Source organism: Coregonus lavaretus (assembly GCF_964263955.1).
Source record: "Coregonus lavaretus genome assembly, chromosome: 13".
In the NCBI taxonomy this organism is placed as follows: Eukaryota; Metazoa; Chordata; class Actinopteri; order Salmoniformes; family Salmonidae; genus Coregonus; species Coregonus lavaretus.
In genome coordinates, this window is record NC_140000.1 from 18,286,169 (window position 1) to 18,313,207 (window position 27,039).

At 43.8% G+C, this 27,039-nt stretch overlaps 2 protein-coding genes and 1 long non-coding RNA gene across 6 annotated transcripts; 2 read left to right on the forward strand and 1 right to left on the reverse strand.

The window, feature by feature from the left end:
* Positions 1-4,370: 4,370 nt before the first annotated feature.
* LOC311139517 lies at positions 4,371-6,741 on the reverse strand. Its single transcript, XR_014614091.1, has 5 exons — positions 6,505-6,741; positions 5,510-5,657; positions 5,157-5,405; positions 4,779-5,049; positions 4,371-4,458 (listed from the first exon to the last, which is right to left on the reverse strand). It is a non-coding gene; the product is annotated as an uncharacterized lncRNA (long non-coding RNA).
* A 974-nt stretch (positions 6,742-7,715) lies between these two features.
* On the forward strand, positions 7,716-15,623 carry LOC311140503 (tubulin beta-5 chain-like; the record flags this gene model as incomplete). Of its 4 annotated transcripts, none has more annotated exons than XM_084175588.1 (5): positions 7,716-7,772; positions 13,479-13,598; positions 13,654-13,867; positions 14,103-14,347; positions 14,604-15,623. In XM_084175588.1, the coding sequence occupies 5 exons, from the start codon at positions 7,716-7,718 to the stop codon at positions 15,414-15,416; spliced, it is 1,449 nt and encodes a 482-aa protein (XP_084031714.1). In that variant the 3' UTR covers positions 15,417-15,623. The 4 variants fall into 4 exon arrangements, with proteins under 4 accessions (XP_084031714.1, XP_084031715.1, XP_084031716.1 ...); XM_084175589.1 differs by having other exon boundaries at positions 13,479-13,587; positions 13,712-13,867; XM_084175590.1 differs by having other exon boundaries at positions 13,479-13,587; positions 13,757-13,867.
* A 1,053-nt stretch (positions 15,624-16,676) lies between these two features.
* On the forward strand, positions 16,677-26,653 carry LOC311139948 (uncharacterized protein). Its single transcript, XM_084174945.1, has 10 exons — positions 16,677-16,733; positions 17,284-17,419; positions 17,701-18,354; positions 18,493-18,571; positions 18,738-20,188; positions 20,389-23,495; positions 24,082-24,243; positions 24,463-24,645; positions 24,959-25,084; positions 26,082-26,653. Exons 2-10 carry the CDS (start codon positions 17,296-17,298, stop codon positions 26,403-26,405), a joined length of 6,210 nt encoding a protein of 2,069 aa, XP_084031071.1. The 5' UTR covers positions 16,677-16,733; positions 17,284-17,295; the 3' UTR covers positions 26,406-26,653.
* The last annotated feature ends 386 nt before the right edge of the window (positions 26,654-27,039 follow it).

Sequence of the window (27,039 nt, forward strand, 5' to 3'; positions counted from 1 at the left end):
TCAAACAGGGAAATGGTTCAAATAATTTTTACACCATTCATTTTTCCTATAGGGGATTTTAGAAACACTTAAAATAAGGGTTTACCCTGGCTTGACGTTTTGATAACCGTGTAAATCACTCTCGAACAAGGTGATTGTGCCACAAAAGCATGCTGAAGTGGCAAAGTCAATATCCACCTTTATAAACACAGGGTCACCACAATTATTGTTATTTGCGGTCATAAACATTATTTGGAGTTAATTCTATGAGGGGGGAGAGTGTGCAATTTTTTTTACAGAATAAAGGGAGGGTCATGTGAAAATATTTGTAATGTTGGGGATGGGGGCGCTTTTTTTTTTATAACACCTTCATTTGGACCCCCCCCCCCCAGTTAATGTCGAACTGTCACTTACAGGTTCAACTTCAGGACTGAAAATATCATCAAAACTTTAAAATGAAACAGAGTTGGGGGTCAATTTAATGTTTATAAGTAGTCATTTAGTTGTTTGTTCATAAATATAATTTCAATACACTTCGTGAATGGGGTATGAATGGAAATGGATTTGAGCCCCACCCTATGACATGAAAATCACTCCCAGTCTCCAGCCCAGCCCCCCAGCCATGCTCTGGACCCAGTCCAGAGGATTACCATTCTCCTAGCAGTAGGATATTATACTGGCAGCATGATCACAGATGATTAAAACAAAAATAAGAGTCTCCCTGCAAAAAACATGCTACATTTGGGAATATAATTTTTTATAGCACTCTAGTACAGTACAACTGTTTTTCACAGCAATGCAACCACCTCTGGAAAAAAATAATTCATAATTTGACGTATTGTATTATTTATACCAGCATTTCTTTAAAAAGTTTGCACAAATACTGGCATGTTGAAAGCTATTGTGTAGGCTATATTTAAAGAAATACACTTTTAATAACATGCAATACATGGTATTATCTTAGAGAATGTCCAAGAACTCCTGAAGCAAGCTGTGTTCTATCTGGTAACATAAGAAAAGAAACACAGTGAAAAAATACTACATTTTCTTCAGCAAGACAAAGTAATCTGTGCTCTGACAAATGCACAAAGAATGACCTATCTAGGTCTAAACTTTCAATTCCAAAGGCAACCAAAACTCTTCCATCTCCACTTACTAAAGAGGATTATTAAGCAATGACAACAAGTGGTTCAATTATAGAATAATTGACGGGTACAATCATCTTTTGAAGTCACATCTGAAGGAACAATTTGTGTTAATGTCACTTGTGTCTTTTGCAAGTCTGTTTTGTGACAGCAAAGATATTATGCCAAATGCCAAATGTGCCTGGAATGGTGCACAATTAGTGGCTTTTGAGCATGTGATAGTGCCCATGAACTTAAAGTCACATTGGACAGTTATAGCCATAGATATGCGACATATAGTTAGTAGCAGTAATTGCAATACATTAAATTACAATTATGGATTCCTTAAGCCATTATGAAAGAGAATAAAAAGATAAACTACTTCCACTTCAGAAATACCTGGTATTACAGTATCTCGCAATGCATGGATTTGTGGTGGATGTGACACTAAACTATGAATTTCCTCATCAGTGTCCCTATTTTAGAAAACAGTCAGATGGTAGTAGTTGTGGTGTTTATGTGTACTTATTCTCTAAAGCAGTCTTATTAGAGGGCAATGTGAATACGCTTTGTCACAATGGCATGTGAGAGTATGTTTTTTATGAGTTATCTGAGAGAAAATTACTACGTAATACATTTGAAACTCTACAGAAAATGACTACTGACCTTGATAGATAATCATCACGTCTCTGTATTATGTATTATCTTTCAATCTTGTCTCTGTTATTGGTTTAGAAAACTTGGTTAATAGGCCTTTACTGTATACTGCTAACCTTGATAGAAAAAGCAACACATAGAGGCCTATAACTTGTAAAGAATGTTCTCCATTGTTGTTCTGAAAGCTTGATTATACTGTGTACTGCTAGCCATGTAGCCTTGTTGTCTCTTGTAGTACATTTTAAACTCTACAAAAAGTGCCTTTGCTGACCTTGATCCATAATCAGACAATATAGCTTGTAAATAATCTTGTCTTTGTTATGAATTTTTAAAACTAGGTAATAGTCCTATGCCTTTGCTGTATCCTGCAAACCTTAATAGATAAGAATCACATATCGGCCTACAACTTGAAAATACATTTCTCCATTGCTGTTCAGAATGTGTGATTGATTATACTGTGTCTTAATAGCCTGGTTAATATTCATTACATTTAAATTTGATTTCGTTTTGATCCCCAAAAATGTTTAGCTTTTGTGTTTATTTTATTTTTATTTTTGTGTGCATTGATTTCCGAACCATGGATAGTACCAGGCAATTTAAAGCTGTGTTGCTGGGTATGTATGACACAGTCCCCTCCAAAACTGCACATTTGGTTAGTAGAGACCCTACTGAATATTTTCCACCCCACTTCAACTGAGACAGGTAGAAAGTTCTCTCTCTACAGCCCAATATTCTCAACATACCGATGTCAACATTGTATGTTTTTCATTATTGGTATATAAAAAAATCATTTAAAAAATCATATTTTTGATTTGTTTTCATAAATTACTCATTGCATTTTCTTGTTGTCACAATAGAAGTATGGAGGACTAAAAGTGCCACAATTAAATAAATAAATACACCATTAAATAATTACTTAAATGTGTCATTAATTAATTAAAATTAGAATTAAATACATAAATGTGTTATTAAATGTGTCATTAATTAATTCAAATACCGATTAATTTTATGTAAAATACATATATAATAATTTCACTATTTACATTTACATTTCATGGTCCTGCATTGCAGTGATTCATGAATTACTTAAAACTGTCAAACTGACCCATCAAAAGTTGGTAGGCGGAACCTAACGCCTGATTGGTTACCCTCTGCATCAAGCCAAGACAAATCAATTCCGGATAATGGATTGATGCAGAGCTACTGAACACATTCCAATACACTGGGTGGCGCTATTCACCTCTACGTTGGTTTAGTTACACGGTTAAACAGAACTTTCATTGCAACGGCTAAAAATCAAGAGAAGACTCGGTCCTGCTAGCCCCAATGTTGAGACGCTGTGTGAGGTGCAGGACAAAATGTCTAAAAGTTGCCCGGAGCTGCTGAGAGAAGCAGCGAATTTGATTGAGGAAGCTCTGAGCAGAAGTCCAACGGCTCCCGCGGCACCGGTGACTCCGGCAGCTCAGTCACAGCAGATACCGGCCGCTCAATCACGTACACCTGTCCAAGGTAAGCTAAGTAATTTCATGTTAGCCAGGTGTGCTACTATTTAATGATTCGGGACACACGTGTAGGTTAAATTAGATCGACTCGAACATGTATTTGCATGCGGTATTATGATGCTTCGTGCGTGACACGTTTATTGTTAATGGGGGGGGAAGCATAAACCTAGCTAGTTCGCTAATCGGCTAAATGGTGTTAGCTGGCTTGAGCATCCCAAGATAGAAGTAGAGGCTGTTTTAGCTGACTGGTGACCATTGAGCTGTTACGTTTTTCTGTGTTGCAGCGGAGGTAGCAAGGCTCTTTGCGCCATATATCATTGGAGCCAGAAGGAATATGACGAGACGACCAGCACAAGTCCAAGTTAGCCGAAGAAGCTACACACACACTGTCTGTTGTTTGGCTGACCACAATGCGGATAAAATTCCAAGCGTACTGTTTAAAGCTGAACTTCTTACTTCAGGACTTGGAGAGCTGCATTACAGTAAAGTGATGTCATTTTCTGAACTTACCAGACTGTTCTAGCTGTTCTATTATTTGCCTTTTACCACTTAGTCATTATATCCACAATATGATAGTTATTTATCCGAAATCTAAATGTGGAAGATATTTTGTGAATGCACCAATTGTCAACCTTACAATATCGTTGCAATATCGACATCAAGGTGTTAGGTCAAAAATGTGATATTTGATTTTCTCCATATTGCCCAGCCCTAATGTCAATGCATACACAGTTCAGATGAATTGACACAAGTTCAGTGTCTTTGAAAACATTAACACACTGTGCAGTAGTTGACTTTTTTTTCTTCCATTTACTAAAATCAAACGGTTCTGCACCTTCAGTGCTAACAGTACAGCATTCATGTTAGTCATTCTGTGGACCATAATGAGACAGGAAGCTTCAAAGAAACAGCTTTTTTTCCTTTCTTTTAAAAGGAAAGTAAACTTTCAGTTTTTCCTTGCTTGTTCTAACACAACAAATAAAAACATGGGTTGGACATCAGTCTAAGATTCTTGATAACACTTCCACAGTCTCTACATATAGTCTAAGTGCATCAGTAACAGAAACTCCTGGAGCTGGCAAAATTGCAACCTCTTCATCTGAGAGCTCACGGGCCAGCTGAACCTCGGGGACTGACACAGTGCCTCGATGAAGGCAGTGAGGTCCGTTCCAATCGATCCCATATTCTTCAGGAACCTGAATGGATGACAAGCATAATCAGTCTTGTACTTAAAACTAGTTTGACATGTCCTTACACAAGATTGTTATTTTTGGTCACCAAGGCAGTGAGAAATGAAATGTTACTTATTCAGTTTTTTTAAATAATACAGCTTTGCATAGTATGCACTGTAGAAACTACAGCTCACAGGTTGATCTTTAAAAGCTCGGGAGATTTTAAAGAGACAATAATCTATAGTAAATGTTTCATTTAAAGTATCACATTTAGCACCATTTTTTTCTCCCATAATTCCTTTGGGGAAACAATTTTAAGAAAGTGTTTAAAGTTCATTGTTAACCTCAGTAGGATCCTCCTCAGGGCCTTGCTCTCTGTAACTTCTCCAGAGTTGCTGTGGTGACTGATTCCTTTCAGTTCTAAGACCGTGGAAGTTCCAAGCATCTCGAAAAGAGTCGAGGCTTTGCTGAACCAGTGGAAGGAAAATCCGGTGCAGAGCGAAAAGATGGACTTCATTGTCTGGATTCAGTGTCTCCTGATCTTCCAATGAAGTAAAGATCTGATAGAAGAGGTCCAGGGCATGTTCATAAACATCTCTCCACATCCTCTCTATTCTGTGTTTAGGATAAAATTGAGAAATTGTTAATTTATGACATATGCTAAAGTACATTCAACTAGTATGTTAGTTGTGTGAGCCTAGTTGCCAAACATATTTCTTTACCGCTGATTGTGGACACTTCTGCCTGTGATGTGTGAATTCCTGTCGGTACCTCTGCTTCTGATCATGAATTCTGCTACATCTGCATTCTCCCCCCCTTTGTCAGACCGTACCCTTGATGGCAGCCCATACTGCTCAACAGCGGCGATAAAGCTCTGTAAGACCGTATGAGCTCTATTATTGCCGGCCACAGTCAGGTAGACCACTAAACGACTGAATCCATCCACCCCACCGTGGACAACAAATCTCCACCTGTTGCAAACACATTAAAAAATATAACTTTATTGTATAACAATTGTAATGAAACATATAGAAAGATGCATTGTTTATCTTGTTTATCTGCTAATATCACTGACCTGATAAGCTTATGGTGGCCATCTATATGCCACAAAGAGTTTGGGCCAGGAACAAAATACTGCCGTCGCCTTAATACACGCAGCCTCAGACGTCTCATGTAGACTCCCTCTGCATTGACTCTGCGTAAAGACTCTTGCAGTCTTGAGACTGAGGGGAGGAATTTAAAATGAATAACCACACACTCACTGGCTACTTATTTTGAGGATATAGTGGTGTCATAATAAAATAAATAATGTGTGTAAAACAGTCAACTATTACAGAACCACCACAGCTTCAAAAATGTACTTTACTGTCAGATATTGTACATATACATACATATATATATGTATATATATGTATGTATATATATATATACACATACACATATATATACACATATATAAAAATTATATATACATATACATATATATATATATACACATACATACATACATACATATACATACATATATACATACATACATATATTTATATATATATATACATACATATACATACATATATATACATACATACATATATTTATATATATTTATATATATATATATACATACACACATATATATACATATATATGCACATATACATATATATACACATATACATATATATACACACATATATAGATAGATAGATAGATAGATACCACATGCTCGAACAGAGATGACCTGAGATTTTTTGCCTCCTATGATATTTTGCTTTTCTATGATTATATTATACCCTTTACAGCAGGGGCACATCCGGACAGCTGAGAATATTACTGTCAGATATTGTTCCACCTCTATTAAACAGGAGGCTAAAAATCACAGGACATGTCTATCCTGATGATACAAGTCAGCCGTCCTGAAATGTGTGTTTCTCTTCACATTTCTTCTACACATTCTACATCTCAGAGGCGATGTCTTTCCATAAGCGGGCTTCCTTCACCTTTCAAAGGGGCAGAGCTCCAAATTAAAAATACATTTAAATAATGCCCATATTATTATCTACTCACTTGGAACATGCACACCTCTTGCATTCAGGTGACCACGCATTAGCTTGTAGCCGGTGTTTGGATGACTTCTGTGAATTTCACTTACAATACGGTCTAACTCCTCATCATTCACAGCTGAATAGAGATCTGTCTTTCTGTACAAACAAGAAAAACACAACATCAAGTAATGTTACCTTAAACGTCATATTCTTTCCGAGTGTATGAGAGCAGCAATTCATAAACAGAAAACTCATGAATTTAGTGTAAATACCTTAAACTGTATTGTTGCATGCGCCTCCTGATGGTCCTCTTTGACACACCGAACATCGCTGCAATTTGAACAGCGGGAACTCCACAAAGAAGTTGATGCTCCAGAACTGCACTCGGTATGTCAAACGCCAAACGCCCCGGTCCCTGTGTGTGTTGGGCCTGAAGTGCCCTGGTACCAGAGAAGCGGTGGACAACTTCTTCTAGATTTGCAATCACTCTGTGGTCGATATCTTCGTCGGAAAGTGCGGAAATGACTCCAACAACTTCAATAAGTTCCTCTGCTTTACTAGCTACATGCTCTGGGTCAGCAGGTCCTGCTTCTACATCCTCTGCTAAGTTTAAAATGTCTCTAACCAACTCCCTGGAAAGTTCACGGAGATCCTCCATTGTCTCTATCCAGGTTGGCCTACTCTACTTCAGACCAAAGCAATGGATCAGACTAGATTCGCGTTAGCCCCGCCCACTGACTTTGATGGGTCAGTTTGACAGTTTTAAGTAATTCATGAATCACTGCAATGCAGGATCATGAAATGTAAATGTAAATAGTGAAATAATTATATATGTATTTTACATAAAATGAATCGGTATTTGAATTAATTAATTAATTATACATTTAATTACACATTTATGTATTTAATTCAAATTTTAATTAATTAATGACACATTTAAGTAATTATTTAATGGTGTATTTATTTATTTAATTGTGGCACTTTTAGTCCTCCATATAGAAGTGACCATTGATTAAAATGCAATATCTTTTGAATGAGTTGTCCACATTGCAATGTTTTGAAATGCGGCCTTTTATTTTGAAGGTTTCCTCATTACCATACGAAAGTGACATCATTGTTTGTGCTGCTAGCAGAATACTCGTGTCCAGATTACCAAAACCGTTGTCCACACTTGTTCGGTTGGGTCTTCGTGGTTCGCTGTCTCTTTGTGTCTCAACATTTTTACCAGTCAAGATGAGGGAAATCGTGCATATCCAAGCCGGCCAGTGCGGTAACCAGATTGGTGCCAAGGTAAGAACCTATACATTCATCATTAACTTCTATTGTAGTCTAACTGTTGCAGTTTCATAGAATTTTTATTTTTTGTCAGGTTGGATTTGATACATTAGATTAGGATATAGCGCGAGATGAGACCACTATGCTTTGAGCTTTTGTCTTATCACAAAAAGTGGTAGTGGCTTCCTTTTTAAACCTTTTAATAAAACCTTACATCCTCAACTACAATGGTTTGGATAAATGATCAAAGCAGTTTATTGAATGACTGTCTATAATATAGTAAAGGCTTGTTTCAAATTGATCAACACAACTGAAAACTACTACAAATAATGGATAATCATCCAGTCACATTCACCCAATTAGGCTACCATTTTATTTGGAGACTATGTAGACCGATTGCAATATTATTTCATAAAATATGCAGAGTTAATTGGGTGTGTGATAGCTACCATTTGTTAAAGTATTGTAACTCCACAATTACTAACTCTGTGATAAATGTATGTGTGTGAGAGTTTGTGTGAGCCAGTGTGTGGAATTGCGGTGTGCAATTGTCTAGGAATATCGGTTTAAGGGGGTTCTCTGGCTGTCGCGACAGGATTTCTTTCTCACCACGGGGCGTGTCTGCGTCGCCAGATCGCATTAAAGCTGCTCTCACATTATTGTCTGAAATCAACCTATTCTTCACTTGTCAAAGTCTGTCAAACTGTGCAATGGTGACTTGCCCCTTTTGCCTCGCATATGTGAGAAACTTGCGTTCAAGACAATGACATCTATTCATGTACCCTGCTATGCGCAAGAGCGATATGACATGTTTTCCTTCAGATATTGGATCGATGTATCGATTCGATTTATTCCAGGGGGCTGTGTAGATGCTGACAGAGTTCTCCATTGGTGTGTGAGAGCTGGTGCAGGAGAGCATTGAGAGCGGGTCGTGCATAATTTACAATGAAATATTTTTCCTGATGGAAAGGGAATAAAATACAATTTGAGAGGGCTGTCAGTTGTTTGGGCTTTTCCAAATTGGAGAGACAAAATGTTGACATTGCTTTGTTCCCTTTGAGATCATACTTTTGTTTTGTAGGGCGTGACTGATTTGTGTTAGTGGTCCATTTCCCATGTAAAATAAGCCTTGACATCATCAGATAGAACTAGTACTCCAACCCCACCCAGTCTCTCATAGGCCTATCAGTGAAACTGTTTGACAGTCTTTCTGGTTGATAGCTCATATAGGCCTACAATGGAGGACATAATGGTCCAGTCAAACCAATCAAATCCATATTCTCTGTATCAGGGTGTCTAAGGTTGTCATGATTACCCCAGGTCCATGGTCATTATAGAGCCATAGAACTGTACCAGGTTCATTCCTTCCTCAGACATACAGTACAGCTCATCATTATCATGATGGCAGAGCCCTTTCCGGCTGCTAGCGTTGATTTTGATAATGTCCACTTAAAAAGCAGGGCCGTACAGTAGCACTGCCCGCCTCATCCTAATCAATATCTGTCCTCCCCTAACCAAATTAGGGATGGATGGGGTGGGGGAAGGACATACAGACAGAGGAAACAGCTGACGTAACAGACGGTGAAGTCACTGGGTTCAACATTGATTTAATCTGATAGTACTGGAGGAAGAGAGACAGACAGAGATGCGAGAGAGAGCAATGGACAAGAAAGGGAGTGTAAGAGAGAGAGCGGTGCCCTATGAATAAAACATTTTCCTTTGGATTACGTCATGGCACAGTCTATTCTTTTCACTTTTCTTTAGACTGAGAAGTCCTATTGAGACAGTGAATTGAGACTTGGCCAAGAAGGCAGCTCCAGTATAAAATATAGGTTGATGAAACAATCAGGACATACATACAGTATACATCGTATGTCTCCGGGATCAATAGAATTTCACATTAAATTGAAATCCACATTGAATGTAAGCTACTTCAATGGACAGTGAACCTCGCTGGTGTCCATGTAACTGTTTGTCTAGTAAAGCGTTAGTTAGAATAACATTACTGGTGGCCTGACAGAAAGGACACTACCCCCTCTAGGGTGTCATTGGGTTGGATGGCCTCCAGCCGGATCTGATTGACAGCCCAGTTGAAGGTATAGGAGAGTGGGTGTGGCACCATCCGCTTTCCTGGCCATTGTCCCCATTCTTTCAAAGCGATTATTCTCAGTCTTCCCTGATAACCATCTATCCTATCTATGGCTGTCCCTCACTCATCCTCTTTTTCTGACTCCCCTCTCTCTCTCTCTCTCTCTCTCTCTCTCTCTCTCTCTCTCTCTCTCTCTCTCAGATTAAGGTCACTTGGTCATATTGCCTGAGCCTACATGGTTTTATCAAAACACTGATTGCTGCTGTATATTGAGTCCATACAGTTGAGTACCCTCAAATCTCTCTTAACTACTGATCTGAAATACAGACTGTTTATCCAGATTACCCCAAATCCTCCCCTAATGCTGCTGTTCACAGAAAATCAGCAGAGACACCAACATAAACAAATGTCTGAAACAAAAGGTCACACACACACACACACACACACACACACAAACACGCAAGCATACTCCTCAAGGGCTGAACTAGACATGATTACAGATCTAGAGATGATCAGCTTTCTCAATGAACTCTGACTGCCTGCAAGTGGATTTCATTTTCATATTTGTCTAAGAAAAGATCTGTGGGTCCTTTGTGTTCTCTCCCTCTCCTCACAGGGCCTTTTAAATGCCTCATCTGTTCCAATAACACTATTATAGCGATCTATCTCAGTCTATGAATATTTAAATTGACCAAGGGCTGAGTTAGTGATTTGGAGGCCCTATATGGGATTTATAGTAAAGACATGTCATTTAACTGTAAAAATGTATTACCTTTTAATGTGCCATGAACACAACCAGTCATGATATTTTCATCTGATTGTTAAACAAATCACTTTAAAAAGTAGGTTACCTTCGCACGTTCATTCAAAATTATTCCAGCATCCGGACAGTGCACTGTGCACCTGCCAACTTTCCTTCAATTCGCAAGTGACTGAAACTATCTCACCGGAGAAAGCATCCAAACGAGCGAAACAGCGCCCCTCTGTCTTACTATATGTAGCCCATGTATCTGATGCTGTCTGGCCAAAAATAGTATGACAAGCCACAATCTTTATTGCGAGACACCATTAGATACATGGGCTACACATACATGTCCTCTGCCTCTACAACGATGGCAGTATTATCAGCAGCACCTGTCATGGAATTGTTTTAAGATAGTCATATCAAGGATCATTTAGCTATTTGATTTTGAATTTTAGGACCCCTGTAGGTATAAACAAATATATATTAAAAAGTGCACTTAACAAAAATATAAACGCAACATGTAAAGTGTTGGTCCCATGTTTCATGAGCTGAAATAAAAGATCCCAGAAATGTTCCATATGCACAAAAACTTTATTTCTCTCAAATTCTGTGCACAAACTTGTTTACATCCCTCTTCGTGAGCATTTCTCCTTTGCCAAAATAATCCATCCACCTGACAGGTGTGGCATATCAAGAAGCTGACTAAACAAAATGCACTAAATTACCGTGACGAGATCCTGAGGCCCAGTGCTAGGCTTTTTTTTTAAGGTATCTGTGACCAACAGATGCATATCTGTATTCCCAGTCATGTGAAATCCATAGATTAGGGCCTAATGAATTCATTTCAATTAACTAATTTACTCCTATGAACTGTAACTCAGTAAAATCAATGAAATTGTTGCATGTTGCGTTTATATTTTTGTTCAGTATATTTGATGAAACATTGAATTTGGCCTTACTGCTATTATCCCATGGAAATGCATTGAATAACATATGCATACATGGAAAAACAGATAGTCCACATTTTAATAAAAAGGAAGTATGTTTTGAAGTGTCCGTCCTATATCTGAGAGATATAAGAAAGCTCAGAAGAAAAATAATGTATAATGGAATATATTTTTTTCATGCCCAGCTCATGAGGGCCCATGATGGTGTGAGGCCTGAGGCAATTGCCTCTGTCCGCCAGTGAATTGACCACTCTATGGTGTTACATTCAGTGCTTGATTTGGGCCGGAGCTGTCCAGAGCGCCGTACCGGCACTTCTAATTTTTGGGGAATTGCGTTCCAGCTCCTCTACAAAACAAAGTAGCCTATCGCTGGTCCAGATTCACACACCGAGGCAAAAAAGGTTGTTCAAAGCGGAATATAGGCGGTATCTGCATTGAATAGCAATGGAGAGTGGCCATTCATTTCCTGATTCCGCTTTGTTCCAATTTATTTGCCGCCAGTCTGTGAATCTGTGCGTGACAGTAGGCTGTTCGAGATTGTGCAGATTGAAAATGCGCCAACCTGAATGCACATGATGCGCTGTTCCAAGTTGTTAAATTAGTGTTTGTAAGGTCATGGAAATTAGTTAAATAATTTTTGTTCATGTAATTCATGAAGGCACACTTTTAAATATTATCAATCACTTAAAAATCTACATATCAGCCATTATCGGAATGACCCTTCAGTGCGTGGCTGTGTGTGCCAGTGTGAGTGGGCCGTTGCTTGAGGAGAGAGAGCGCGACATTTCAGCAGAAGGTATACAAAAAATGACAGACAACAGATTAACAAAATGGCCAATTCAAAACATACTTTGTAGCGGTTATCCCGCTAGTTAACTATAGCTAACTAAGCATTTATGTCGTTGTCGTCTTTTCACCTGCTCTGTAGATAGCCTAAATAAATCTGCACCGTTGGAAAACGGGGATTCCCCTCTATTAAACAGTAGCCATGTAATTGCAACAACGTTAAAAAATATTCAAAGAATGGCCTAATTTAAAAATAAGTTGCTGTGCATAGATCTCCCCTGAAACATGAATATTTGAACCTAATATATAAACATGTCTAGTTAGATACCTTGTTTTGAAGTAGCCTACCTTGTCCATTTGATCCCTGATTAATTGAATGAGGGAATAATTTAATAAAGACAAAATAATATGGTTGTAATGTTGAAATACTTTATATCAAGGGTGTCAACCATCCTCCAGGATAGCTACTTGGTGTGCAGGCTTTTGTTCAAGCCCTGGTCTAACCACATTGTAGCCTAAACATCAGCTGCTTAACAGGACCTTGATAGGCAGACTTGGGTGTTTTAGGGCTGGATCAAAAGCCTGCACAGGCAGGAGCTCTCCAGATGGAGGGTTAACCACATGTTGACATGTGACTAACATTGCAGTTCTACTTTGTGGGGGGTTAAGTGACTTGATCAAGGGCACAACGGCAGGAGATGGTAGGCCTAAATGGGATCAGACACAGCAGCCTTCCAGTGTCAATAATGCTTACTTTTTCATGTAGGCTATAATAATGGTCATGAAAATTTGGTTAAAAGTCATGGAGAAGTCATCGAAAATGTGTTTGAACCCTTAACAGTGAATAATCAGAGGTCTCTATAGCATTATGTAATTTGTAAATTTAGGTGAACATAATCTCATGGACCGTCTTGGAAAAAGACAGCTCCTGCACTTATTTTATCCCAAGTAAAGCACTGGTTACATTTGGTTCAGTGAGCCAAGAATTTGCTGTTGTTTTCATCATTCTCCACAACAACAGAGACAGTGATTTCAGACATTTCGGCTCATGCTTCGGTCTTTGCATGTTATGTATTCCTCTCTCTATAAAACTTGTGGCATATGTACAAAATGCCTAGGAAACTGATGTGCGGTCATCCATTTTGTGTCTGTAGTTCTGGGAGGTGATCAGCGATGAGCACGGGATCGACCCCACAGGCACCTACCATGGAGACTGCGACCTGCAGTTGGACAGAATCAGTGTCTACTACAACGAGGCAACAGGTACCACACCAGTAAATCTATTGCCATGATCCTGCCACATTCTAATAAGTAGCATATTTAACCCAGTCTATATGGCTATCCTGGTGGAGAGTTGTTTTTAGTGATGGTTTCCTCCAGTATTCAGCTGGTGTCTTTCCCCTCCTCCCCTCTGTCTCTGTCTCTCATGAAGGTGGTAAATATGTACCCAGGGCCATCCTTGTGGACCTTGAGCCTGGCACCATGGACTCTGTGAGGTCCGGACCCTTTGGACAGATCTTCAGGCCAGACAACTTTGTGTTCGGTAGGTGGACATACGACCTGTTTGTAGACAATGGTTGTGGATGGATATAACAGAAAATGTTTCAGCTAGTGTGTGTGAAAAATATATGTTAGAACTGAGCACCCAAGAGAACCCAGTAGAATGTAATCATTTATTGGGGGGGGGGGCTATTGATTATCATGACTTTATTTGTTTCATATACAATATAAGTTAAATGTCTTCTCCTTCCTATTGCTCCCTTCTCCCCTTCCTTCAGGCCAGAGCGGTGCTGGTAACAACTGGGCAAAGGGCCACTACACAGAGGGAGCAGAGCTGGTGGACTCTGTCCTCGACGTAGTGAGGAAGGAGTCCGAAAACTGTGACTGCCTGCAGGGCTTCCAGCTCACCCACTCCCTGGGTGGGGGCACGGGGTCGGGCATGGGCACCCTGCTCATCAGCAAGATCAGAGAGGAGTACCCTGACCGCATCATGAACACTTTCAGCGTGGTGCCCTCACCGAAGGTACTGTCATCTCAGCCGTACCTGCAATTCAGACCGCTGCGGCCATTTGTGCACTGATTTATCAGATAATAAGAAACCCATAAACATGTATTGTTCAAATGTGTTTAATATCTTACAGTTTTAAAAAATGTAGTATGTATATTGAGTGTTTCTTCTTTGTACATTATTTTTCTAATGCTTCAATACAAATGTTCTTAATGAGGCGGATAATATAAAGTACTCTAATCTCTCTCTCGCGCTCTTTCTTTCTTTCCAGGTATCAGACACAGTGGTGGAGCCCTACAACGCCACACTCTCCGTCCACCAGCTAGTGGAAAACACAGACGAGACGTTCTGCATCGACAACGAGGCCCTCTATGACATCTGCTTCCGCACGCTCAAACTGACCACGCCCACCTACGGTGACCTCAACCACCTTGTGTCAGCCACCATGAGCGGCGTCACCACCTGCCTGCGCTTCCCTGGCCAGCTCAACGCTGACCTCCGCAAACTGGCCGTCAACATGGTGCCCTTCCCCCGTCTGCACTTCTTCATGCCCGGCTTCGCCCCCCTCACCAGCAGGGGAAGCCAGCAGTACCGCGCGCTCACCGTGCCCGAGCTTACCCAGCAGGTGTTCGACGCAAAAAACATGATGGCCGCCTGCGACCCTCGCCACGGCCGCTACCTTACTGTGGCCGCAGTGTTCCGGGGCCAAATGTCCATGAAGGAGGTGGACGAGCAGATGCTCAATATCCAGAACAAGAACAGCAGCTACTTTGTGGAATGGATCCCCAACAACGTGAAGACCGCTGTCTGCGACATCCCGCCCCGTGGTCTTAAAATGTCCGTCACCTTCATCGGCAACAGCACAGCCATCCAGGAGCTGTTCAAGCGTATCTCTGAGCAGTTCACTGCCATGTTCCGCCGCAAGGCCTTCTTGCACTGGTACACCGGAGAGGGCATGGACGAGATGGAGTTCACTGAGGCAGAGAGCAACATGAACGACCTGGTGTCTGAGTACCAGCAGTACCAGGACGCCACCGCTGAGGAGGAGGGAGAGTTCGAGGAGGCTGAAGACGATGACGCTTAAAGACAGAGCTTTGAAGATGAAGTTTGTATTCGAAGGGCCAAATGAAGCTGTGAAACCACATGGAAAAAAACAACCTCAAAGTAACTTAGAAGCAAGAAAAAGTTAAAGGTGTCCCAAAAACAATGTTGAGCATTTTTTAAATCTAATGGAAAGTATTATAGGAAAGTAGACACACCCCTTGTGACTGCGAATAAATGAACTAATGTTAATCTCTTGTCATGTCCTCATTTGTCCTGTAGCAATATGTATACTGTTTGACTGACAGATATTACAAGTTGTCATTCCATCCACAATGTGAAATCTGTGATAGAGAGATATGTATTTTTTTTTTGGAGTACTATGAGTGCTTTGAGTCACAAGGTTAGATACACTAGGGGGGCTGTTGATGCATACCATCATCATGGGCCAGAGAGGAGGAAAGTTAGTTATATCATTGGAATAACATTAATCTCACAGCATGTGAATGAACACAAATTCTTCCATTATGAAAACATATTACAGGCCCAAAGCAGCGCTATTCCCCGCTATGAGAACAGAGTTGCATCTGGATAAGATTAAGTGCCGCAATAAACAGGCTTGAACTGCCTCAAAATGGAACAAAACTATGAATGTTCATGAACACAATAGAATAGGCCTGTATTAGTATTGGTGCAATATACAGAACAATTATATTTAAGAATAGTATTCTCTTACTCTTCCCATTCAATTGTTATCATATAAAAGGAAACAGCATAAGGGAACATTAATGAGTTGGGAAATGTGTACACAATAGTCACAAAGTAATGCATTCAAATACTACATGTTCATAAAAGAAACCGAGAACAGACACTAGAGAGGGGAAATTACTGTGTAAACACTGATGCAAATGATACCGGATCCCAAACTATCCGAATAATAATGAAAAGGTTCACCCCTATTCCTATAATAAAAGTAAAATGTCATTGGATTGCTCCGAAAGATGAAAAGGCGCTTCAGTGGAGATGCACGCCCCGTTGTCTATCCAGCGCGGTAAAAAAAATGGTCGAATTCGTTTTGCATGGCCGGGTGCCCAGGGTAAGCGGAGTTTGAACATTTTAGACCATTCTATTGGTCCTTACGTGAAATCGCCACACATCCGGAGCACCAAGAAAGTCATACCTTTCATGTCCAATCAAATCCTTCCATATAATGATCGCGGTTCTTTGCACCCAATCATCACAAATCAGGGCATAACTAACCGCCGTTTCGGCCAATAATCTTATGGACCCACCCACCGACGGTGGGCAGATTATCTACCGGAAATGCACGTTGTTTTTCATCGTTCGAAAGGCATGCACGGTAAGTGTGCTGTTTTAAAGAAAAGGTGAATATCCATAAAAAAATGTGTTCTATTAACAGTTGCACAAATGATTGAGACATTGCACGAGTATTTTTAATAAAATGGCATTTGATGATTGCTGTCCTGTATTTTGTACAGACATGTCCCAAACTCCAGAGACATGAACTGGACTGCTAACTAGCTAGACCATGAACGTGCATTTGAATGATCGAATTTGTAACTAACGTCTAGAGCTGTATTCAAAACCACGATTAGCATGTTTTTATGGTACTGATCAAATTGCTTTATCTACTAGCTAGTTACCTGCCTACCTAGCTGGCTTGAAGGTAAAACGTGTTCTTTATGGTAATTTCGCTTGGTGGCCTTGTTTTACTGAATAAGTGATTTATAGTCACATTTAGAAACGTTCTTTTAACTTAGCTGGTTAGTTTGCTAACTAGCTAACTATCTTCTAACGTTAGCTAGCCAGTGCATCCTGATAAAACAATTTAGCTGACTAACTAAATACTGTTTTACTGCCATGTTTTCTGTCCCTTTGGCTGATTTTAGATTGAAGGGTGAATGGAGGCAACACAGCTGATCGATGACTCAATATTGGAAGAGTCAGAGGAGGAGGATGGAGAGAAGCGAGGAGAGCCACTGGCCAAACTCATGGTGTTAAAAAATGAACACATCCCAGAGACTGGTGTGTAGAGCCCTGCTATGTCCCCATCCTTTCTATAATATTTTAACCTTTACAAATACTCCTAGACCTGTACAATATCTCGCATTGCTGCAGCATTTTGTTGCATGCATTGATTTCCCTCTTACTTTGTTTCATCAACACAAGATTTGAGATATTCAGCTTCATATCCAAACTTGTTTGTCAAAGTATTTGATCAAATAATGTTGTCATATTCAGAAATGTTTATATTTGCTGCTAAAAGCAGTATTTTATTGATACTCCCCCCTCCCTCTCTCTATCAGAGTTGCTTCTCTACCAGGGAGAGAATGTGTTGGGTCGAAACCCAGACTCCTGCTCCCTGCCCCTCGTGGCCCGCTCCGTATCCAAGCAACACACCGTCATCTCCATCTCAATGTTTCGCGGCGACCGTCGTCACGACAACGTTGCCGCCATGGAGACAGAGGCTTTAGTGTGGGACCTGGGGAGCATGAACGGGACAAGGAAGGGCCGGACCAAACTGACCCCTCACGTCCGCTACGCTCTGACCGAGGGAGAGTATGTGGTAATAGCTGACATCCCCTGCCAGTATGTCTCTGTGGACAAGAGGGTGGGACAGGGGCACATTTGGAACCCGACGAACGCAGACTCTGGAAGGGGAAGGAGGACAGGGCCAGACGGGAAGGCCCAGCTCAGAGGAAGCCCCAGTCCTAGGAGCCAAGGTCCTGAACGAGAGACTGGCACACCAAAGACTGAGAGACAGACTGAGGGTAGAGGAGTCAATGGAGAGATGGGGGCACCGACTGAGCTGGATGGAAAGGGTAGAACTCCGGCCAAACCCCTGTCGCTTGAACAAACCCCCACACAGCCTGAGAGAACACTGGTGCCTGAATCGGAGTCTGACTCCGACGGAGAGCGAGAGGGACGGAGAGACAAACGGGGAAAGTTGTTTGGTAAAAGTATGTTTATTATTTCCCTTGCTGTACTCTGAAAACATGGTGCTCTGATCTTGCTTTGTTCCAGTAGTTTGTAAATCTCTATTTCTCTCCTTTCTCTCTACCTCTCTCTCTTTCGTTCTCTCTCTTTTTCTCTGTTAGTCTCTGATTCAGAATCCCACATGTCCAGTCCCACCTGTTCTACATTCCTCAGTCCTACAAACAAAGTCATTCCAGAGAGGTAAAGTTCCCATCCATCCATTAATTTACACTTCAGTAACCTGATATCAACACTGAACACTTAAATATTGAATTATATTTTAAACTATAAAAATATATTATAATACAGTGGGTGTTGTATTCCGTTGTATACAAAGTGAAGTCACCTTTCCTTGTATGTCTAACAGTGAGGACGAGAGCCCCATCACTCCCTCCTCCTCCGCTAAAAACAGACCCAAGAAAATAGTGAGCTTCAGTGAGGAGGAGAGCGACATGGATGGACCGAGACAGCAGCCCAGGAGAAGAAGAGCACAAGTGATAGTGGACGACAGCGAAGAAGAGGAGGAAGAGAAGGAGGGGAAGGAAGCCAAAGAGGCACTAGGAGAGAAGGAAACTGGGAAAAGGACAATAGGAAAGGAGGATGTGTCAGTAGAAGTGGTGAACCAGGTCAGTCAAGCTGAGAGAGCTGGATTAACCTCCTCCGCACCAATGGTGTCTACAGAGGACAAGTTTAACACGGACAGTGACACAGACGTAGAGGGAGAGGAGGAGATGGGGCTGTCTGCACCTGTAAACGATGTTAAGCCACCAGTCGCAACAGAACCTCCTACAGACTCTGACCCAGGCCAGCTCCACATGGACAGTGATACTGATGTGGAGGAAGGGGATACTATGGGCAGTGACTCTAAGTTAATGCTAACTGCTGCCGATGTGGAGAGGAAACCAGTAGATTCTATCCCAGTGGTGCAGCCAACAGATATACACCTGGACAGTGACACAGACGTGGATGATGATAATGTTGTTGATGTGTCGAACAGTGCTACCAAGGTTACCTCCTCTGTATCAGATCCGGTCGAGAAACCAGCCGATTCTGCCCCTGCAGTGCAGCACGTAGTATTCCACGGAGACAGTGACACAGATGTGGAAGAGGAGGACACAGACACACATTCCAAAATAGTTCCAGAATCAGATTCTAGTGGGATCAGAACAGGGACTGCTGGTCCCCAGGAGATTATTTTGGGCAGTGATACTGATGAAGAGGACAACCCTTTTGCCCCTCCGGCCAGCAGCAGAACAGCGGAGCTCCTTAAGCCACCCACCAGTGTAGGACCTGCAGCTGCTGCTCCTCTGGAGATCAGGTCTGACAGCGACACAGACTTAGAGGAAGACGCCACACAGACAATGAACCCTACTCCTCCTAATGTCGCCACGGTAACGGAAGACACGGCCGTGCTTCCATCACACACAACAAAGACAACGGGTGCTGTTACCACGACAATTGCTCTCAGGTCTCAGGACTCTGATGCTGATACAGATGCGGAGGAGGAGGGGTTGGAGCCCAAAACCCCCCGGTGTCAGCCCCCAGCAGGGATGGTCCCGGAGTCGGACCCCAGTGAGCCCAGTGACTTCAGGATGGCCAGTGATACGGATGAGGAGGAGGATGGACTAGGGGAGGCAGGCCAGGGACAGACTCCAGTTCGGACCAGAGAGGGGGCAGCTGGACCTGGGCTGCTCCCCCTGGGGGGCTCCCCTGGCCCTCATCAGAAGTGCTCCACCCCTTTGGCATCGTCAGTACAGGAGGAGATGGCGACTCAGGCCTTCTTCAGTCCCTCAGACCCCTTCAGACGTGGATTAGATGGTTTGCATCTTAAATCACACCCTGATTCCTATGGAATGTACTGCTTTTGACCAGGGTCCATAGGGTAGTGCACTAAATAGGGAATAGGGTGCCATTTGGGACACAGCTATGGACTTTGACAAGAGATTATACATTTCCAGTGGAAACTGTGAATCTGCCGTGTTCATTTGTAACCTGTCTCTCTTATCTTTCCTCCTCAGACCCAGCTCTCCCTCTTGTGCTGAGGCCTACAGCAGCATTGTCCTGCTCTGCATCAGACAGCCAGGAGGACGATGACTTTGTGGTGTCCGAGACCCAGTCGTTTGTGTTGGAGGGCCAGGACCAGGGCCATCAGAGCAGCCTTCCAGTGGAACCCACCCTGGATGCCACGCAGCCCTACAGTCTGGAGCCTTCCTTGGGGGAGGACCGGGGGGAGCAGCCCAGCCGAGGCTCCTTCCAGCTGGGTCTGTCAGACAGCCTCCACCTCCAGGCCAGGGACCAGACCTCAGAGAGCACCAAGGCATTCAGCTTCCCAGATGGGGAGTTGGAGGCCACCCAGGCGTATGGTGCTGGAGCTGTGGTTCCCACTCCGTCCTCCAGGGCTTTTCTGGCCCAGACAGTAGCCACAGAGAGCACCCAGGCTTTCGGCTCCCCAGATTCTGACCTGGAGGCCATCCAGGCCTATGGATCTGGAGGGGGGAGCGAGGAGCCTGGCCTTGGCCGGAGGTCTGCGGTGTTCGGGAGGAACAGGCAGGTAGACTTTGCCCTGGAGGCAACACAGGCTTATGCTGCCCAGCCTCGCAGTGACATAGAGGAGGAAGATGAAGAGGGAGAGGAGACGCAGCCCTTGGAGTTCCCCACTACGTCTAATGTTGCTACAGCTGAAACCCTGCCCATGTCTGCCTGTGAGGAAGAGGAGGGTGAGGAGGAGAAAGATTTGGTTGGGGCCAAGCCCTCGACCCCAGTAAGGAGAGGGAGATCTGGAGGAGCGAGGGAGAGGGAGGAAGAGGAGCAGGAGACCCAGACTGGCGAGGTGCTGACCAATCAATACCTCTCCACTGCTCAAACTCGGGACATGGTCCAAGAGAGTGATGATGAGGAAGAAACCAAACCAGACTCACCCAGAAGAAGAGGACAGTCCCAAAAACAGACAGTAGAAGAGGAGGAAACACAACCTAGTGAGTTCCTCACCGGCTCCCACATCTCCACCGCTGAAACTCAGCCTATGGGTACTTGTGACACTGAGGAAGAGAAGGAGGAGGACAACAAAGCTAAAGGACGGGTTCAGAGAGAGCGGGGGAAAGAGTCGGAGGCTGCGACAAGCGGTGTCAGCAGTAGAGGTAGAAGAGGAGCTAGAGGAGGAGAGGAGGAAGAGGAGGAGAGCTCTGAGCCTCTGAAGACACAGACGACAGGGAAGGGGAAGGCTGTGAACACTACGATAGGCGGAGGGAGGAGAGGGAAGGTGTGGCCTGAGGAAGAAGAGGAGGAGAAAGAAGAGGAGGCGGAGGTGGTTGAGCAAGGGAGGAGAGGAAGAGGAAGAGGAAGAAAGAGTGTGAAACAACAGAAAGAGGGAGAAAAAGAAAGACTTGAGATGGAACGGAGAGAGGAGGAAGAGGGAATAGAGAAAGAAAGAGAAGAAGGAACTGAGAAGGAAAGGTTGCGGAAGGAAAAAGTAGAATCAGAAAGGGTTATGAAGGAACAACAGGAGAGAGAAAGGATGGAACGGGATGAGAGATTAGAGAGGGAGAGAGTAGAAACAGAAAGGATGGAGAGAGAGAAAAGGGAACAAGAGGAAAGAGAGCGGCTTGAGAGGGAAAGGAGGGAACGAGAAGAGCAAGAAAGACTGGAGAGGGAGAGAAAAGAAAAGCAAGAGAAATTGGAGCGAGAAAGCAGGGAAAGAGAAGAGCTTGAGCGATTGGAGCGAAAGAGGGTGGAAAGAGAGGAGAAGGAAAAAATGGAAAGGGAAGAGAAGAAAAAACAGGAGCGAGAACGACTGAAGATGGAAAAGAAAGAGAAGGAGCGATTAGAAATGAAGGATAGAGACCTGAAAGAAAAACTGGAGAGGGAGAGACTGGAGAGAGAAAAACAGGCAAAGAAAGACGATGAAAATGAGCCAAAAACATCCACGAGAGGTCACAGAGCAACCACCAGGAGAACCATCACGGTTCCACCCACAACGGAACCACAACCTGAACTTGACGTTCTGTCCAGCCAACCAGAACCAGTCCCAGCTAGTATAACTAGGTCTCGCTCCAACTCTTCCAGCTCTGAGAGATCCATCTCCAGCATGGGCACCCAGGGGAGCAGAGGGAGAGGGCGGGGGAGAGGGGGGAGGAAGACCACCAGCACCACAGAGCTAGCCCCTGGCCCAGACAACTCCACCCGCAACAGCACCAGGAGAAGGACGGTGGCCGGGACGGTTGTGGCGCCCCCTGCTGCTGTGGAGGTCACAGTGCAGGACATTCTCTCCAGCGAACAGTTTGTTGCCAGGAGAACCCGTTCTCGCTCCAGCTCCACCAACTCCCACAGCTCCCTCAACTCCGAGGTCTCCACCTGTAGTGTGGCTAGCGTGAGCGCTCAGATCAAAGGGAGGGGAGGAGGGAGAGGGAGGAAGACTGGGACAGAGTCTGTCCCTCCCAGTAACAGCCAGAGTGAGCAGCCTCCAGCCCCAAAGCCCACAGCCAGAGGCAGGAGAAGCCAGAAAGTAGAGGATGATGCTCCACACCCTGAGATTAACGAGAAGGCTGATTCTCAGGAGGCTGGTGGTACCACTAGAGGGCAGAAGAGAACAGCCAAAGCCAATGATCCAGATCCTGAAGTAACAGGTGAAGAAACCACTCCAGCCCAGGTAACAGAGGACTCCTCCCCTCCTAGAGGGAATGGAAGAGGCCGGGGCAGAGGAGGCCAGAAAGACAACACACCTGAATCCACCGCTACAACAGCAGGAGGGGACACTGGAAGTGAAGCGGGAGTGGAGTCTAAAAAAGGTGGGAAAGGGAGGAAGTGGGAGGAGGAGAAGGAGGAGAGCAGTGGGTTCAAGGTTCCCCGGGGAAAAGCTAATGTTCCGAGGGGAGGGAGACGGAGGGCAGCTGAGGAGGAAAAGGAGGAAGGAGAGAAAGAGGAGAAACCTGCTTCCACTCCAGCAAAGAGGGGTAGAGCCTCCACTGCACAGGAGGAGAAGAGAGCAGAGGAGGAGAAGAGTATGGAGGGACGGGGTGAGAAGATGGAAGAGGAAGAGGCTGGTACTGTGCAGAGGAAAGTCCGAGGCAGGCAGTCGACGGTTCAGATAAAGAAAGAAGAGGAATCTGTTTTGGACTCTAATTCTATGGTAATGTTCTCTCTTTCTCTCTATCTGCTCCCTTCTAATAGACAAGCCTTTGAAAAGCTATGCACTCTATTTACATTTACATTTACATTTTTGTCATTTAGCAGATGCTCTTATCCAGAGCGACTTACAGTTAGTGAGTACATACATTATTATTATTTTTTGTTGTTTTTGTTTTGTTTTTCATACTGGCCCCCCGTGGGAATCGAACCCACAAACCTGGCGTTGCAAACTTCATACACTGAGTCAGTATTTTCCCACTAGAGAAATGGATTTCAATTAACATCATTCAGTGACTCCCAAGCATCTCTCTCTCTCTCTCTCTCTCTCTCTTTCTCTTTCTCTCTCTCTTTCTCTCTCTTTCTCTCTCTCTCTCAGCCATGGGAGTACACTGACATTTCTATCTCACCATTAGGAGTACGCTGGCCATCTTTGCATAACAGCCCTAGTAATGAATTAAGTGGTCCAATGTGCATAACAATCAGTTTGTATACACCCTGTATTACTGACAGATACTCTTTCATTCTCTCTTCTGCCTCTCTTCCTCCTCTCTCTCTCTTCTTCCACCCCCTACCCCTCTCTGCTTCAGGTGCCCCAGACCCCTAAAGGTAACGGAAGAGGTAAGCGTAGCGCCACTGTGGACTCATCTCCGCTAGCCAAGTCCCCTCGCTCCTCCTCTGCCTCTCCCCTGTCCTCCCTCTCCTCCCCTGGGACACTGTGCAGAGCTAGGGTCACCACGCAGTCCTACAAGGTAAGCTTGTGTGTGTGTGTTTAGTGTCTGTGTGTTTAGTGTGTGTGTGCGTGCGTTAGAGCGTTAAATCTCTCTGATGTGCAGTCGTGTATGTGGGTTTTGAAAGCTCTGTGACGTAGGTAGTGATAGGTCACATGAGTGGACTGAAACCTCTGCTCCATCCTTCCCTTCCTCTGCCTCTTACTCTCCATCCCTCTCTCTCGCCTTCTCTCCTCTCAGGTGTTGTTTACAGGAGTGGGGGACGAGGAGGGGGGGAAGGTGGTGTCTCGTCTGGGGGGCAGCCTGGCGAAGGGCGTGGCCGACATGACCCACCTGGTGACTGACAGGGTCCGACGCACCGTCAAGTTCCTGTGTGCTGTGGCCCGCGGCGTGCCCGTCGTCACCACCGATTGGCTGGAGAAGGTTAGTCCCTGCCCCCCCCCCCCCCACCAGGAAGTGAAGATGTATGACCTGAAGATTGTAAAAATAGAATGCACATCACTGTTCTGTGTAATGGGGTGGTTGGAGTTCTTTCTGGAAGTGCTTTTGTACAATTGGGGACAATTTTGTACAAGAACATCTGAGACATTTTGCTTTTAGTATAATCACTATCTGATCATGGTTGGAGTCAGAGCCTCGTTTTATTCTCAAACCCTTCCCCTCTCTTTCTCTTTCTCTCCGACACACCCTGCCTCTTTTCCCTCCCAACACCTCCTCTCTCCCCCTCCTCCCTCAGTGTGGTAAGCTGGGTCGTTTCCTACCGACTGACAGGTACCTGGTGAAGGACAGAGAGCAGGAGAACAAGTTCAGCTTCTGTCTGGAGGAATCACTGAGGACCGCCAGCACCCAGCCTCTTCTACAGGTACACACACACACACTTTCTCTCCTCCTCTCCTCCCTCCATCTGTCCAATTCATCCCTTTATGTTTGTGTGTTAATGTCCCAACTCTGTTTGTGGTGTGTGTGTGTGTGTGTGTGTGTGTGCATGCTCCCCGCTGTGCTTGTATCTTTGTGTTTCCCAATTCTTGTTTATTCAAATAGGCAACACACACACATGCACACACACACACACACCCCTAGGAGAGCGCAGGCGCTAGGCATATAATGACTCACAGGAACCCAATAATTATTCTGCACACATACATTCTCCTGAATCATCTAGATGGGTTTGTCACTGTGTGAACAATCCACACTCCCCAATGGCCTCCTTTTATCTATGACTACACACCATAGACTGTTGAAAACACAAGACACACTAAAGCCATGTCCTGAGAATATGAATGAGTTTCTGTATAATCAAATCAAATGTTATTTGTCACATGCTTCATAAACAACAGATGTGGACTAACAGTGAAATGCTCACGGGCCCTTCACAACAAAGTAGAGAGAAAGAAAATAGATAAATAATAGAAAAGTAAAACATGTAATAATAAAAGTGATAATAGATACACAATGAGTATACAAGGGGTACCAGTTACAGCCTTATTCTAAAATGGATTAAATTATTTTTCCCTCTCATCAATCTACACACAATACCCCATAATGACAAAGCGAAAACAGGTTTTTAGAAATTTTTGCAAATTTATGAAAAATAAAAACCAGATCACATGGTCTTTTGGAGAAGGCAGGGCAGGCAGGCAGGCTGCATTAACTGTTAATGTTGTGGTTAGGTTTAATGGGCAGCTCTCCCATTTAGCTCAGTTCTGACTGAGCAGCAAGCAGGCTATTATCTATTATCTTAGTCTTTTCTTTTTACTTCCTGTTTATGAAACTGGCCTCTTAGCCCTCATGAAGAAACTGATTGTAAATTAAAGGGGGAAATAAAACTCAAAATAAGAGCATTCCCTCTCCTCTATCAGGGTTATGAGGTCCATGTAACCAGGTCAGTGTTGCCAGAGCCGGCCCAGATGAAGGACATCATCACCTGTAGCGGAGCTCGCTTCCTCTCCAAGATGCCCTCCACTCAGAAGACCCAGGCCCAGACTGTAGTGATATCATGTGGGGAGGACTGGTCTCTCTGTGCTCCTGCTCTCTCTGCTTCTCTCCCCGTCCTCAGTGCTGAGTTCCTGCTAACTGGTATATTACAGCAGAGAGTGGACCTGGTAACCCATGTCCTCTCAGCCCCCAAACCCAGCGCCCAGCCAGGAGGCAAAGGCCAGGCCAGGGGCAGGAAGAAAACGTAACAGAAAGACGGAACTCACCTGGGTGGTATTCATTAGTGCACACTGTAGCAAAACATTATGCAACAGAAAACAAAAACAAGTGTTTGTTATTGGACAAGTTCAGGTAATCCCTCCCTGTTTTAGTCTGTTTTCTTCCGTTAGGTGAATATGACCCTGTATACAGGGCCAGGGAGAAGAAGGCATTACAGTTCCAGAGAAGACAGCAGACACCCGTCTGTCTGTCTGTCTGTCTGTCTGTCTGTCTGTCTGTCTGTCTGTCTGTCTGTCTGTCTGTCTGTCTGTCTGTCTGTCTGTCTGTCTGTCTGTCTGTCTGTCTGTCTGTCTGTCTGTCTGTCTGTCTGTCTGTCTGTCTGTCTGTCTGTCTGTCTGTCTGTCTGTCTGTCTGTCTGTCTGTCTGTCTGTCTGTCTGTCTGTCTGTCTGTCTGTCTGTCTGTCTGTCTGTCTGTCTGTCTGTCTGTCTGTCTGTCTGTCTGTCTGTCTGTCTGTCTGTCTGTCTGTCTGTCTGTCTGTCTGTCTGTCTGTCTGTCTGTCTGTCTGTCTGTCTGTCTGTCTGTCTGTCTGTCTGTCTGTCTGTCTGTCTGTCTGTCTGTCTGTCTGTCTGTCTGTCTGTCTGTCTGTCTGTCTGTCTGTCTGT

What these genes read in the sequence shown, in the direction of transcription:
- LOC311139948 (XM_084174945.1), top strand. Translation starts at nt 17,296, where the DNA reads ATGGAGGCAACACAGCTGATCGATGACTCAATATTGGAAGAGTCAGAG. An exon ending in TGAACACATCCCAGAGACTG is followed by an intron (nt 17,420 to 17,700) that starts GTGTGTAGAGCC and finishes TCTCTCTATCAG; the next exon opens with AGTTGCTTCTCTACCAGGGA. An exon ending in TCACCACGCAGTCCTACAAG is followed by an intron (nt 24,244 to 24,462) that starts GTAAGCTTGTGT and finishes CTCTCCTCTCAG; the next exon opens with GTGTTGTTTACAGGAGTGGG.